At 44.1% G+C, this 14941-nt stretch overlaps 4 protein-coding genes across 4 annotated transcripts; 1 reads left to right on the forward strand and 3 right to left on the reverse strand.

The window, feature by feature from the left end:
* Nucleotides 1–701: 701 nt before the first annotated feature.
* Nucleotides 702–1391, reverse strand: LOC128710953 (uncharacterized). Its single transcript, XM_053805817.1, has 2 exons — nucleotides 909–1391; nucleotides 702–821 (listed from the first exon to the last, which is right to left on the reverse strand). The coding sequence occupies exons 1-2, from the start codon at nucleotides 1389–1391 to the stop codon at nucleotides 702–704; spliced, it is 603 nt and encodes a 200-aa protein (XP_053661792.1).
* Nucleotides 1392–1814: 423 nt separating this feature from the next.
* On the reverse strand, nucleotides 1815–2410 carry LOC128715263 (uncharacterized). Its single transcript, XM_053810144.1, has 2 exons — nucleotides 2060–2410; nucleotides 1815–1982 (listed from the first exon to the last, which is right to left on the reverse strand). Exons 1-2 carry the CDS (start codon nucleotides 2408–2410, stop codon nucleotides 1815–1817), a joined length of 519 nt encoding a protein of 172 aa, XP_053666119.1.
* A 274-nt stretch (nucleotides 2411–2684) lies between these two features.
* Nucleotides 2685–3285, reverse strand: LOC128715279 (ninjurin-B-like). The gene is made up of 2 exons (XM_053810160.1): nucleotides 2872–3285; nucleotides 2685–2807 (listed from the first exon to the last, which is right to left on the reverse strand). The coding sequence occupies exons 1-2, from the start codon at nucleotides 3283–3285 to the stop codon at nucleotides 2685–2687; spliced, it is 537 nt and encodes a 178-aa protein (XP_053666135.1).
* A 2076-nt stretch (nucleotides 3286–5361) lies between these two features.
* Nucleotides 5362–8147, forward strand: LOC128714935 (cilia- and flagella-associated protein 91-like). The gene is made up of 3 exons (XM_053809818.1): nucleotides 5362–6449; nucleotides 6694–6850; nucleotides 6930–8147. The coding sequence occupies exons 1-3, from the start codon at nucleotides 5362–5364 to the stop codon at nucleotides 8145–8147; spliced, it is 2463 nt and encodes an 820-aa protein (XP_053665793.1).
* The last annotated feature ends 6794 nt before the right edge of the window (nucleotides 8148–14941 follow it).

The raw sequence follows: 14941 nt of genomic DNA on the forward strand, positions 1-14941 counted from the left end.
GCAGAAGTCGTGTTATGATAACCGCATCGTTCGGAAGTGCAGCAGAACAGTATGAAGATGCAATTGACTCAATTAATGTATGCATCGATCGAACACGGAAGTCTATCGCAATAAAAATAAATCAGGTGTATCGTCCTTTGATTTGCTATATTAGCCCGTAAAGGATGGCTTGGAAATATGTGAGGTCAGTTTATAAATAAATGAATGGCCTCTGTGTCCACCTTCTTGAAATCCGGCATTAAATAATAATTGTTATCAATTTCAGGGTCAGCTAAAATTTGGTGGATTTGATCGGATATTATAGATATTGATTAAATCTCAAGAAACAGAACTGATTATCATGTTTGGAAGCTATTTTATTATTTCCAAGAGGTGTTCAGATCTTCCAAGTGATGTTTTCGGTCATGTCGTTTCCTCGTTTGAAGTCTTCAATAAAGTTTCTTAATACAATTAAATGGCTTCTTACGCATTTCGAATGTATGTGTAGTTGTACACAGATTGATTAAGACAGCATTAGTATACTAAAACATTTATTCGATTATCAACGTTAGAGCAAGTTTATAGCCATGCTCAAACAAGTCTTTTTTTAACATATTAACAAACATAACAATCAGAAAGAGATCATTTAATTAACAAAATTTGAAACAAACAAATCTGATAACTCTTTATGGAATTGTGTGCACCGAAACTGGGAATTCAGGTTAGTCCGTTTCAAGCAAAACATTCAGCATGGTTACGACGGCTAGATTCAACAGCGCAATTACGGTGGCAGCAATGCAGGCCAGGGTTCGCAGCAGTGGCCAACGCTGACTGGTGTACGTCTGCAAGTGAATAGCGATACGGATGGTTTAGTTTTGTGTGCATTGATATTGATGAATGGTGCGTTGGAATGCGAGATCACTACTAACCGACATCATCAGCATGGCGACACAGTTGAGAATTTGCAGTATCAGCGACACTACCAGCAGGGCGAAGATGGCCAGATAGGTGGACGTTAACTGCCGGTCCGTGTTGGACGTGCTGAGCAGACGCAGCTGATTCGAGTTGGCTGCCAGAAACGCAATGTTAAGCGCATTTTCCAACACCGATCGTCTGACATCGTAACCACCGGCGTCCCTATTCCGATCCGAACCGTTTGCAATGCGATCCGCCACATAGTTCGGTGTCGTTTCATTGTTGTCCCAATCGTTCTCCTGGTACGGTTGGATCCGGGTTGCTTCCTGATTGAAGATCACCGGATTGCAGAACACTTTCGACTGCTTCTCACTGCCGGTGAAGATGCGCACGCCCCGATTGCCAGCATGTTCGACGTGGTGATGTGGTTTATCGAAGCGCGTTATACGCTCACCGCGCGTGGGGCTGCTGCGGCTGGACGGTTCGGGCCTGGTCATGGTGAACACTTATCGCTGCCGGACTAATTAACGGTTCTGCAAGAGGCCCGATTGCCGTACGCACCGTGATAACGAACCGGTGGTCGAGGAACGTCTGAAACCCGAGCCAAACATGCAGAGTGCTATTATAGTGCGGTAAGCCAAGGGCAAGTGCAACTGTGCAGAAGGTGCTGCGCGGTTGCGTTGCGTACCAATGTGAAGGTTGGGGATACTGCACACCGGTCGGTACGATGTTCTAGCACTGCTGGTTAACCATGCGTTACTTAGCCTAACATCGTTTCCGGCTGGAAGTGCTGGCATTCGGATAGGTACATCAGCATGAACACGTATCATATACAACTAACAGGTAAGATTAAAAAGAAGTTACATATGATGCTTCAAGCTTTATTAAAATAAGTTTTTCTTCTATCGCTTTTAGCTAAACTATTGTCCTGGATGTTCAGCGAAACTTCGATAGATCTCGCCAAAATCGATCCGCGAGTGTTCCACGTTGATCATGAACGGGATCAACAGATTTACGAGAGAAATGATAATCGCACCCGTCACGGCACATGCTTTCATCTTTGCGTATCGACTTGGATCATTCACTTGCTGGTTGGAGGTGAAGGAAAACATGTGTTAGTAACGTTTCGACAAGCTGTCTCTATCGCGCTAGATGCAGTACGTACCGTAATCGTTACGATGGAAATGGCCACCAGAATCTGCAGTACGATCGAAACGGTTACCAGCACCTCGCTCACGATGAACGATTCCGTCTCCTTAAAGCTAATTAGCAGCCGCAGTAGATTACTGTTTGCCGCCAGGAAGGATACACTGAGCGCAATCTCTACGACGCACCGGAAGAAGTCGTACCCATTGTAGCTGAGCGCAAGATAGTACTCGGATTCCGCACTATCGTACGTTGACTCTTCCGATGGTGCTCTGGGTGGGCCGTGTCCTACCGGAGCAGTTCCATCTTCAGGATGATGGTTAGCAGTGTTATCGCTATGCTTCATTCTGTATACCGTGGCGCTGGTCATCGCTGCTTCTGGATGAGGTGCTTGTTGTGGAATGAATCGACCAAAGCATGTTGAGGTTTGGTATTGTGGTGGAATCGCAAAACCATACACTGCGTGCAAAAGAACTATTAATTATCGCAAGGAAGTGGCCTTAACGCTAATGGTGGAAATGAAACACACAAAGCAAAACACCGCCAACGGCGTTACGATGCAAACTACGCTTAGTGCCTCTAGTTAAGTAGTGTACAATGGTCGAACCATTCTTGGTTGGTACATTGCTGAACATTGAGCTACACTATTTATCGGTGATAACTAACGAAGCCACTAAGATGTTTATCACCGTTATGATGGACACCATGATGGAGGTGCACACTTTGAGCTGATAAATACGATGGTTCGGCTTGGATGATGGGTAGCTCTGGAAGAGAGAATGCACAGAACGCTTTAGCGAACGAGAAACGCCAGGTCCTGGGTGTCCATACCTTCACAATGATAACACCGCTGGCCACAAAAATCTGCAACACAAGCGAGGTAATGACCAACGCTATGCAGGCAACGAACGTGTGCGACTTCTCGTTGTACGTTAGTAGCAAACGCAGCTGGTTAGCGTTTGCAGTCAGCAGCGAAATGTCCATGGCACTGGCAGCGATTCCCTTGTGTATGTCGTACGATTGTGTCTGGCTCGCGCGTGTCTTGCGTCTACCGTCCACCTCCGTCAAACTGTTCGCACCATCCTCGAGAATGTCAATCGAACGCATTTCGATGTGATCGCTTGCGTGTTCTTCCGGCTGATCGATAGAGGACATCTGGATCAAGCTATCGTTTGTGTTCTCCGCAGACGTTTCATCGTTCGGAGTAAGTAATGCGTTGCTACGGGTAGGTTCTGTCATACTCATCGACAACAATCGATCTAGCCGTTGATCGAGCGATCACTATAATTTTGCGTAAAGATCACACTTCCACACACCGTTTATTTATAGCTTCTTTTGTTTCTTTCTCACACACAGTAATCTCACGCAATGGTCGTAGGGTTGCACTGCACGGTTAAGAAATAGCACAGCACATTCAATTCAACCGATTATCAGCATCAGCTTTGCACTTCCACGCGACTGCAGTACCCGTTTCTACGCAACTTCCGATCCGCGACACAGCAATGCTACGACTGTGCAGTGGGAAAGTGAAACTGTCGCACTGGAGCTCCGCATCGTGGCAGCAAAAAAAATTGCTCACCCATTCCGAATCAATTCTGGGCGACCGTGATAACGTTCTGTTTGGGGTTTTGTTTATTGCAATTAACGCGCTGTATACTACATGTTTTCTTATACTGATTCTAACGCAACGATTATCAACATTGGCTTTCGTGTCAACTGTACGGTGCGGTTGCGGTCGAGGAGAGATTACACAGTTTCGTTAATTCCATCACTCTTAGTTTGATTGTAACGACGGTTGCGTATGAGCTGTGACATTTACACAATTATTTGTAGTACTAGTAGTAGCGACGTTAGGCAGCGGATAACAGTAATAGTGTTAGAACGGCAGTTTGGTTTGCAAACATGGAAAAGGTTCCTTACACGCACAGTATCTGAACAGCAACTGAACGGCGCAAGATGATAGTGAACTTCGCATGAACGCAGAAAGTAGAGCAAAAAAGTGATTCCCCGATAAAGCATGGTGCGTTTCATCATCGGACGCCGGTCTGGGCTGTACGAGATGGAAAAACATCTGGGTGGGATATTCAGCATGCAATCAGCAGCTTGCTACAGCAATAGAAACAATGCGTATCTAGGTGCAAGGAAGAGGGAAACAGAGCGGCGGTGATGGCAATGGTTGAGGTTTGTTCTCGTCAGGGAAGAACGATTGTTGGGTATTTTATACGCACGATGCTTACCCCGTACTGACGTCATCGATCTATTCCGGCCGCTGCAACGGAACACGTGCAATAATGCTGGCGTGTTGGCATTGTTTTATAACGGGTTACGGTTACCACATTTTATTGCACGGGGTTGGGAGTTGGTATGTGTGAAAGAATTATACTGCATTTAATTATTGTATTAATAAGTAAACTTGAACATGTAAATCTTGGCCCAATTCTACTTGTACTTGTGTACCAATTCTACTTTCGTTTTTGTCAGTCAACACATATAATGGGTCTTTTAATTGTCAGCAACGACAATAACATTGATGTTGAAATATGGATTAGAATGTTGGCTGCCAACTACAGTCTTTCTACAGTTTGAGGAAACTTCTCCATTCAAAACGCGCGCTTCGAGCTGTATGAAGAACTCACTGTCGTACAGCGGATTACACTCGCAAGGTTCCGGTGTTTTGGTTACGTCATGGAAATGACACCGGACGACCCATCCCGTAAAGTCCTGTTAAGTCGTCCATATAGACAAAGCAGGCGTAACAGGTCGAACCTGTTGTGTTTTTGTCTTCACGCTATGCGACTCCATCGCAAACATTTCGAGAACACATCTCGTTTCTTATGGTTCGTTACTGAGGCATTAACTATCCTATTTACTTGTTGTTAATTATTATTACAAATCATATTAGTAATTTAATTAATATTACCAGTTGTCCTAACCTTATTTAAATAAATTACTTTATTAGTCTTCATGCAATGTAATTTACATCGAATAATCACCACCTGTTGCAGCTATCCACGTGTTGCGCACCAACGTGCCGCATTAAACCGCCAACTGTTTTGAACCCATCAAACCATATCGTCCGTTGCTATGGTAATGTGAAGGGTGTTTGTTTATTTATCGATCAAATGAAGCACTGGAATAAAGTTTTGGATCGGGAAAAAGCAGTACAACAATCCTTAGCCATCCCGTCCGAAGGTGTATTTCAGTGCATCGGAATTCATCGCCGCGGTAAGGTCGGACCATCGTTTCTTGCAGTGGAATTTATTAATTTCTTTTAGTATTTAGTAGCGGAACAAGTGAACGATTACCGGCATTCCGAACGAGATGACGTACCGCAGCCATAACGTGGGACCGTCGCGTGCCTTCGATCATATCTACGACCCGCTGTATGTGGCCTCGGACCGGAAGGACGTCTGCCGGGCGAATAATGCAGCGCTCGCCAAATCGGCCCCGATCGGCATATTTCCCGTGTACCAGTCGATGTTTAGTGAGCTGCCACGGTTGACGCGGAACCACTATGTGATGCATCGCAATCCGCTACCGTACTATCCGGAGCTGCAGGTCGATTCGATCCGTTCGTTCGGTTACCAGCAGCATCCGGACAGGTCGAAGGTGCTCGGTGCCGAACGGGCAAAGTTCTTCTGCCATCCGAATGCGGGTGAGACGGGATGCAATGTACGGTACGCACCGGATTATGTGCCCGGCGCGGCAGAAGGAACGGACGAGTACTGTGCGTGCGATGAGTATGAGGAGGGCCCGGACGGTCAACAACAGCCCCGTTTCCGGGAGGTAGCCTCCCAAACGATGTACCGCGAATCATCCGCCCAGACGCAACCCTGGATGCCGACGGCCGTCCTCAAGGATAACGCAATGCCCGCGGCGGAAATCGTGTACGTGGCCGAGATGTTGCAGCATACGCGCTTCCCCGGTGTAAATGAGGTGGAAATAGTGGAACGGGCCCGTCGGAAACGAACCTGGGAGTATGCGTTGGGCAGCTGCGACTCACTGGACGAATGGCGCCAGCAAAAGCTGGTGCTGCAGATATTCGAATGGGAGGAATGGGTCGCCCGGGAGCGTCAGATCGATCGGTACCAGATGCTGCGTTTGCAGCTGGTGGCCAAGATTATGGAGAAGCGTGAGCGGGACACACACCAGGCAACGGAGGGCAAGATGGAGAACACCAAGCGGCGCATCAATCAGGTTAGGAATCATGCAATGCAAAAGCTGGAGGCCACTTTCGAGCGGAACTTGCGGAAGTTGGAGCGAAAGCGCCATGAGATGAGTGTACGATACGGTGGGAAGCACCGTGGACAGGATGCAATGGAGTCGCTGGCACTGGAAGCGCTGGCTGGAGCGCGGAAGAAGTACTCGAAACAGTCGTATGATTATGATCCAAATCTGATTGAAGTTGGGTATGTATTGCTGGGAAACATAAATGACATTTGAATTTAAGATATCTACACTACAATCTGGTTGGTTAAATCTAATTAAGATTCAGGAATCTTAATGAATCTCGAAGATTGCATAAATCTAAGAATCTATGGATCTTTTGAGAGTCGACTTCTGATTCGAATGACTCCTCGCTAAATATTCATATGAGTGACTCTTCGCAAATGGTTCATTAAGCACAACACTACTACATGTTTCTCTTGATAGATTGGCCAAGCTGGATAAGAAGACAGCAGTACCTCAGAAGTTTGTCAACCCACGCGACCAGCGTCCTGAGCTATGGAAACCGAAAGAGGTCTGCCGTGAGTTTCAGAAAGGTTTCTGGTCCGATAATTTCCTGCGTAAACTCTACGAATCGTTGAAGGTATGTGAATCCGTACACATCCGGCCTAATTCATCACTAATGGACATTGGAAATGTTTATACAATTTACTTTATTTTAGCAATTCCGCAACCGTAAGGACAGTGAGCGTGCGATCCCACAATGTCTGATCGTTGTTTCTTCTCCAACGGAAAGCCTCGTCGTTTCACCAATTGCTCCGACACCGGAGAAAGAAAACGAAAACCTGTACCAGCAAGCGGTTCTGCTGCAGAAGCTGATCAAGGGTAGAGCGACTCAAGAGATGATTCATCGCGATTACGCCAGTGAGCACGATCTGATGGACGATCTGATAGCGTCCCATCGCTTGCCGGTGGTGGAGGAATTCTTCCCAATAGACGGCCAGCATCTGACAGGCACGGAGAGAACTGGCGGTAGTGTTCGTGAGCGTTATCTGCAGATTCTGAAGAACGAGCAGCTGTTGGACGAGTTCATTGAGAGTAGTACACACGCGCAGATGAGTTCGTTGATGAGTACGCTCGAGCGGGAGTTGACACGCCTTCAAAACGAGCGCAACACGCAGGCTTTCTATCTGCTGGCGGAACGGGAACGTCAACTGAGGGAGTCGTCCGAAACTGAGAATTCACCACCGAATGGAGATCGCAGGCAGCAACCCAGTGGCGATGAGATGGCGATATACTTAGAAAACGCATTGTTGGAGCAGGCGGACAATGTGGACGAGATGCGTGAAAAGATTCACCATATGGCGCGCAAGTTTGACGAGGAAGCGGATCGTCGCAGTGATGGTAGTTCGCTAATGATGACCGGTGCGGATATCATGGCAGGAAACCGCGAGGTACTCGGGAGTATCGTAGGATCGCTCGGCGATGAGATGCTTCTGCCCGATCTGTTCCGTCGCGCGGCAAGAGAAAACATTAAGTTCAAACAGAGAACTGCGTTGGCAAATGTGCACGAGTTAATCTACAACCGGAAGGATGACGAGGGACCGAGACGGAAGGCTGACGATGAAAGGAAAGCAAAGCCGGTGCAGGGTGAAGAGGAGTGTTTGCCAGAGGAAAGACGGGTAGTCAATGGGTTGCTCGATGGTATAATCGATAGAGCCGTATTGCAGCCACCGGTCGTTGATACTGCGTACTCGGAGAATGAAGTGGAAGAGCTGCCAGAAGATGAAGAGGAGATGGCTGAAAGCGATTTCTCGGCGCTTGACTATGATGGGTTGGTGGAGGGTGAAGGGGCACTGGAGGAGGAAGAAGAAATTTCCCGAATGGCGAACGAGCTGATCGAGGACATACTGAGTCATGTGCTGGATGTATCAGAGTGAAACAATTGAAAGGCTGAAGTAATCACGAATTATGTATGGACTCAGTTTGAGTTGTACGAAATTCAATTCGAAATTCAAATATTCAATATTCAATTAATCTGGCATTTGGCGATAGTCATTGTCACCCTAATTGGGCTGATAAGCTTGGTTGGGGCTCTAAGGGAACTTAATGTGTCGCAAAGTTCGCGCAAGGTTTGAAGATAATTTTTCGCATAGTTTTGCTCTTTGGAATTTATAGCCACTTCTTCTATCAGGACAAGTAAGTCCAGGTGAATTACGGAATGGTAGTAGAAAGTATAATATAAAAAAAACCTGTTTGATAACAATTTTCATGTTTAAAGCAACCAGCCCAAGGCTTTCCGCGCCGGTATGCGATTAGTTTCAACCTTCTCTTTAAGAATATTAACCTTTTTAAAACATCCTCTTATATTTTAACTTACTAATGTTTAAATAAAAAGTCTGATTTAATTAAAAAAAACGCGTTAAGAGAGAAAGAGCAGAGTAGAAGAATATTACATGACTGCAGATAGTCGAAGTAACGGAAATACAATATTAACGCAAATTTCCCACTGTGCTTATATAGTTGATATGACCGCGCAACAGATGGCGCCACTAGCATTGTACTAATTCCCAGGCGACATCACTATTGACGCTTTAGTACAAATAAGCGGCTTATTTAAATTTTGCGCACAACTTCCTCTGGTATTATTTAAATACAGTAAAATTAGTATTAGAAATTATGAATCTTGTGTAAAAAAAGGAATTTATTGACATGTATAATCAAGGCACTGACAAAAGAATATTTAATAATGCCACATTTTCTGATTGTTCAATTTTATTTTGTATTGTGATTGAGCTTGAGTTAGATATTTTTTTTGTAATACATTATTTCAAATTTCATACTCAAAATGGTTGTTCATGTGGTTCTAAATTCGCGTACACCCATATCTGCACTTTTGCTAAGCACTCTCGTTTTTCGAATCCGGCGACCGAAATTGGAAATGTTTCATTTCCATCCATCAAATACCAATGTTAGCGTGCACGGTTGGATGAACGCCTGGGCCCAATTATGCACCCATTACCATAAACCAGCGGTACCGTGGGTGGAGCCACCCGTTACATCTCATTTGCTACCAAATTATGCACATCCAGTTGGGAAGCTTCACGGGAAGCCGTTGTGTGTGTTTTGGTGGATTTGGAGGTTTCTGATTTCTTGCCCGAAAGGATTATCGAATGTGAGAGGGCAAGGAAGGCGAAAGGCTTATGCGATTAGGCGACGTGTTGCGCGTGCTTTGTTCCGGGACGCTACCGAGCGCCCGTACATGATCGTGCCTGCTCGTCCCCGAGTTCCATCCCAAATCGGTACGGTTGGGATGCCACCATTCGACGTAAATGAATGGAAGTTTGATTATCGAATTAAGCAAACCGGCAAAGCTCGGGCAGGAGATGTCGTTTTTGGTGGGAGGAATGCGAACGGAAGGAAGTAATCGTAATTTTAGGCACCAGATTTCGAGATAGATTTCGGGCTGACAGTGGGAATTGCTTGTGCTAGAATCTAATTGCATGTCGTCATTGGTTTCGGAACTGCTATGAAGTAGATCGAGAATCGAGGAAAAACGTTCAAAGTACTTTAGTATCGCTACTAATGAGGGTGATGTGCAGGCTGTTTAGAGCGGGAAAAAAAAGAATCGCGCCTCTTGAAATGCATGTTTAATAGCATTTGATATCGGAATTTACCAAATGCTAGCGAATCTGCAAGCATTCCATTGTTGTTCCAGCATTGTTCTATTTAAGGTTTTGTGAATGGTGTATTAAATTAAGCATTATTAAGGAAAATGTCAAAGAGGAATAGGTTTGGTTTTAACACTACTTACGTTAACAGTGCCTAAAGTTATGCAATATGTTATTTTGATTTTTAGATTACGTACACTTTAAATCGTTAACCCCATTCCCGTGAAAGTCTCGATCATCAAAATCTTTACATTGTAGCGTGTGGAGTAGATTGTCTTAGTTGATTTATCGTACTGATTCTAAACGGTACACCTTTTTATTCGATTTACGTCAAAACTTATAGGATTATGTAAACATTTTGATTATTTAGTTGTTGTTTTATCAATATTGAGTTATCTTCAAAGTAGGTTCAATAAAAGTCGATCTATAAAAGATAGTTTTACAAGCGAGTACTAAAAAAATTAGCACAAAGGCTTAAAGCGCTCATTGTTCAAATAAATAAAGCATAATACACATTCTACGCCTAAATATAGGCAATGTAATGTTATTTTTCTTCCAAGAATGCAAATGGTATGGTATTGGTATTTAGTCCTTAAAATTTAATTCTATTATCTCTGTACTCGCAATATCTCGCTCCTCGCAGCACAATATTAATGTGAAATGAACGATCAATATTTGACGGAAAACACGAGGACAAAGTGAAATTCCAAACAACTTATCCCTAATTTATACTCGGAATCAAGCCGTTCCTATTGCATTGTTATGAAAGATTGACTTTCCAATCAGTAACCAATAAGAATCGTCCGACTATGTTCGACTGTCATAAAAGATACATTTACGATAGTGGAAGTATCCTATGAAAACTCAATTTTCAACACATCATGCACTGTGGCGAACGAACTCTATAACTTTTTCCATCGAAAGTGTGGAGTGTGTGTGTTTTTTTTCTCTTTCTTCTAATGCTTCCGCCCATCGTCGGGCAGCTGTGACAGCTTGCACAATCAGTCACCGGCTCATCCGTATGGAAATATCAAACTTGAGCTTCTGCAATCAGACACAAAATCAGTCACCTTCTTCTTCGGTGCAGACGCAGTATAAAGTTCGTCTATCGCTCAAGAGGCGCAAAGGATTTCCACCGAACCGAACGATGGGATGAACGATCCGACCGATTCCAAGTGCATTTGATGAGGTTCGGACCACCACCGAACGCACACACACACACACCCCCTGTCCAGTGTGCCGGAACTTTGCAGAGTCTTGCTCCGAAAGCAAAAATTTACATACAATCAGATTCAGAAATAGTTTTTCCCTCGTTTTTCGAGAATGGGTGTGGAAACATTCCAACAAGCGCAAAGACCGACTAAAGGGAATTGGTTTGGATGGAAAATAGAAGCATGGAAAAGCGGTACATACAGCGCAACGATGGAGTCGAACCAAGTGTCCCCCCGGTGGGTGTACTCTCCGTAGCATCCGTAGTTCTGTTTTTCTTCCTCCATCCGTTGATGTTGTGTCGTCTTTTTACCCGTTTCTAGCATTCCTCGGCTAGCTCATAAATTTCTTCCCGATGCCATTTGAGTGACGGTCGCAATTGCATGACCAAGAGTGCGAGAACTGGAACGGGGTTTTTTTGCATCTCCTCCCTCACAACAATACTGCCGTCCGGCCTATCTGTCAACAATCAGAAAAACCGATGTCGCGGTGCATCCCGGAACACGGGAATTTCGAATCCAATAATGCTGCACGCGGCAAGAAACATCCATGGTTCGTGGCAGGGAGACGGAAAGCACAACAGCACACTGCACCGGAAGTATTCCGTTGGTAACAACTGCTACGGTTGACTGGTCCTGTTTTGTGCACTGGACCCAAGCACTTGGGGGCTGGTCAGTCACTTTGCATCGGTTATGTTCAGCATCGGTTGGAACATGGATTGATGCTGATGGTGAATGGACAACCGGTTTTACCGAAATGAATGACCGTTGGTCGTTGCCTTCTGAGATGGTGCGATGGCCACGGCTGTTTGTTAAAGGTGGTTATGGTGAAAATCTTTAATGTGGAGTAGAATTGATACTTACGGAAGAGCGTAATCTTTTTTACGAAAATGTTTTTTTTTTGTATAGAATAATAATGAAGACGTATAACAAACTGCATGGATTAAGATTGTTCATAAAACACAAAATTGCATATATTTAGGCGCATAAATTTGTGTTATCTCCGAAGGAAGTTTAATCTAGGATAGAAGAAGAGTTGCTCGAATCGAAAATAGTTTGTCTAGATATCTAAATTTTCCTCCGAATGATTTGTGCATTATATAACGTCTTGGGTGTATACAACAGCTGGTAATATCCAATATATTTTAAATTCACTCTTTACCGAAGCACAAAAACCAAAACACAAAAACGATCTCCATAAGGCTGCTTGCGTTGTAAAAAACGTTTTGTCCAATCATCCTCTTTATTATTCACTACAACTTCCGTATTGATCAACTCGGATCGTAGTTGGTGTATGATCGAGTGTTTTTGTTTGTTTTGGTGTTGAGATATTCGGGAGTAGAACGATTCAAAAAGATTCAATCCCTGGACAAATTTGGATCAGGTTAGATCGCAATTGACAGATTTAAGTAGCATTCGATCGTTTTGGGACTCGATCAGGTTAGGATTAGCTGCAATTGGGATTTGATCCGATTGGGATTCGTTTATTTGATATGATTGCATACTTTTAGGCGCAAGGAGTTCGTTTATTCCGTTTACTTGTTAGATAAATCACGATAAGAGCAAATATTATCATATTGAATGAATCAATTACATTTATTCATTCTTGTGTAGGGAAGATTCGGCTTAACTTGACATTAAGGTACACAATCAGCATAAAACATTGAAATTACATTTAAATTCCTGTTCATTTTATTTGCTTTATGCTTTTTTTATACTCTTCACATTTAGTTCCATCATGAATTGACGGGTGCAGCTCATATCATTTATGCTATTTTATTGTTCTTGATTTAAATATTTATTCTGCTTGTGGCCATGAAAAAAGGGTTCCGATCAGTGCCTAGCTCCGTGTGGTTAAAAAAGGATAAACAAATCAGCATCAGTGGGGTAAATTTGGAAATGGTTTTTATTTTTTTTTGGTTTTCGTTCCTGCCTACTTTTGCGCTACGGTTTGGGTTTCCCTTTCCGGTCATCCCGAACGGCCCAACCATCAGCAAGGTACACATTTTTCTGTAAATTTATTTCAAAATTTGCATTCGGGTTGAATTTGCGATTTTATTCATGCGCGTGCACAGCGTTATGGCGTCAGTACTACCGCCGTGCACTACGCCTACACTACCGCAACCCGTTTCGGGTTGTTCGTATGCAAAGTCAGCAGAAAATAGCACACAACCAGCAGTTGCAAAACGGAAGCGACAACAAACAGCGCTTAACCTACCTCTCTCGTTCTCTCTTTGTCTCGCTCCGCCATTTCGGTGGTTCCCTTCACAATTGGGGAGGGCAAAGTTGGTGCGTCACTGTTGTGCACTGCTGGGAAGGATATGTTTGCTTTCCATCCCTGAGGGTGGCCACTACCATCTTCCAGTGGTGGCTTGTGGGACGAAATTAGATTTGGTCTGGACTCGCTGGGTCCATCTTTCCTGTACACTTGCCGTGCCATTCTTTAACCTGCCCCGATCTAAAGGGATCTAATCCACTGCCGACACTGCCCACCGATAGCTTCACAGTTTAAATCATAGTCCCGGCACAATAACAAACGGATTTGTGCGTTTTGCTAGTGGAGCATATTTTATTGAGCAATGGTATTTTTTCTTGCTGTTGTATATGTGTTGCGGACCTTTTTTGCGTCTCCAAACCTGCCCTTTCCTGTGATGGCCGTGTTCGCATTCGATCGGTTAATGGAAAACCCCACAAGATGGGCGCATTGAAACATGTCATCGGAGCGGAAAATTTATTCCTTTGCGTGCGTGTAATTCCTTTCGGCAGCGGGATTTGGTAAACTGCTCACGCGTACACGAACATTTTTCCGCCGGACAACTGTTTCACCCGCCGGGCACGGGACGGGTTCGCGTCCGATCCGGTCCACGCACTGCCAGCACTGTCCAGCTTGGAATGATAAACGGCTGAATCCCATTATTCATTTGTGGCGCGCGTGCAGGGAACCGAAGCGTGAATGAATGCACTTTTTCGGCCGCTGTGCATCATGCTTCGGGGTGTTGATTTATTCGTTACAAGGCATTTTATTTTAATCAGCATTTTTGGTTTGTTTGTTTGGGGTTTTTTTTTCTCTTGCTTCTGGACAGTACGTAATCGCATGGATTATTCTGTGTTTGGTTTTATTGGTTCCTTCGACTGGTGGAATATTTCACGAGGCTATGTATGTGAGTTGAATGGTTTATAATGTTTCATTTTGTTTGCTTAAAAAGTCCTACTGGTCCTCTTTGGTTTTAAAAATATTTAGTAGTTCACACAAGATAACACATTGCTGCTTTACGCAGGAAATGCATCATCAAGATAGAAAAATACAATTGCTCTTACCTTTAAAGAAAAAGATCAAACCATTAGTCTTACAATAAATAACTGCCTCTACCTCGAGTCTAAGCATGTACCCGTTTACGGAATGTGTTCGAGATAGCGATAGTTGAACGACCTGGTGAGTGATAAATTTTCCTCTCAAAAGCCGTGCTGCAAACATTGCAAGTAGCATTTTGCCCCCGGTACAAGTTTGGCCACACGTTGCGTGCCCAAGCACTGCCGGTAGATATTTGGGTTCGTTCGGCACCAAATGTCTCTCCTCTTGCTAATGGATTGCATTGTGTGCTGCCATTGTTCTAACGCCAGTTGATGAATGGAGCTTTTATGGATGGATGGATGGAGCTTGCAAAGCTTACCCGGCAGGCACGCTTCTTGTGTGGGTTTATCGGGGCAATACGTTTAGTTTGAAAAACAAAGAGAAACTATTCAAACCGTTTCATTTCTGCTGCATAATCCAAATCGACTTAGTTTCGAAGTTGTTCGTGTGTAAATAATGTAGTAAATTATATTTTCTATATTGCGATTTTTAAACGCTTTTTT

Source organism: Anopheles marshallii, chromosome 3, assembly GCF_943734725.1.
Source record: "Anopheles marshallii chromosome 3, idAnoMarsDA_429_01, whole genome shotgun sequence".
Lineage (NCBI taxonomy): Eukaryota > Metazoa > Arthropoda > Insecta > Diptera > Culicidae > Anopheles > Anopheles marshallii.

Excerpts from the sequence above, each read along its gene's own strand:
- LOC128714935 (XM_053809818.1), top strand. The coding sequence starts at position 5,362 with ATGACGTACCGCAGCCATAACGTGGGACCGTCGCGTGCCTTCGATCAT. Across the intron at positions 6,450-6,693 it reads CCAAATCTGATTGAAGTTGG|ATTGGCCAAGCTGGATAAGA; the intron begins GTATGTATTGCT and ends TTCTCTTGATAG. Across the intron at positions 6,851-6,929 it reads AACTCTACGAATCGTTGAAG|CAATTCCGCAACCGTAAGGA; the intron begins GTATGTGAATCC and ends ACTTTATTTTAG.
- LOC128710953 (XM_053805817.1), bottom strand. The coding sequence starts at position 1,391 with ATGACCAGGCCCGAACCGTCCAGCCGCAGCAGCCCCACGCGCGGTGAG. Across the intron at positions 822-908 it reads TCGCCATGCTGATGATGTCG|ACGTACACCAGTCAGCGTTG; the intron begins GTTAGTAGTGAT and ends ATTCACTTGCAG.
- LOC128715263 (XM_053810144.1), bottom strand. The coding sequence starts at position 2,410 with ATGACCAGCGCCACGGTATACAGAATGAAGCATAGCGATAACACTGCT. Across the intron at positions 1,983-2,059 it reads TTTCCATCGTAACGATTACG|CAAGTGAATGATCCAAGTCG; the intron begins GTACGTACTGCA and ends ACCTCCAACCAG.
- LOC128715279 (XM_053810160.1), bottom strand. The coding sequence starts at position 3,285 with ATGAGTATGACAGAACCTACCCGTAGCAACGCATTACTTACTCCGAAC. Across the intron at positions 2,808-2,871 it reads GCGGTGTTATCATTGTGAAG|AGCTACCCATCATCCAAGCC; the intron begins GTATGGACACCC and ends TCTCTCTTCCAG.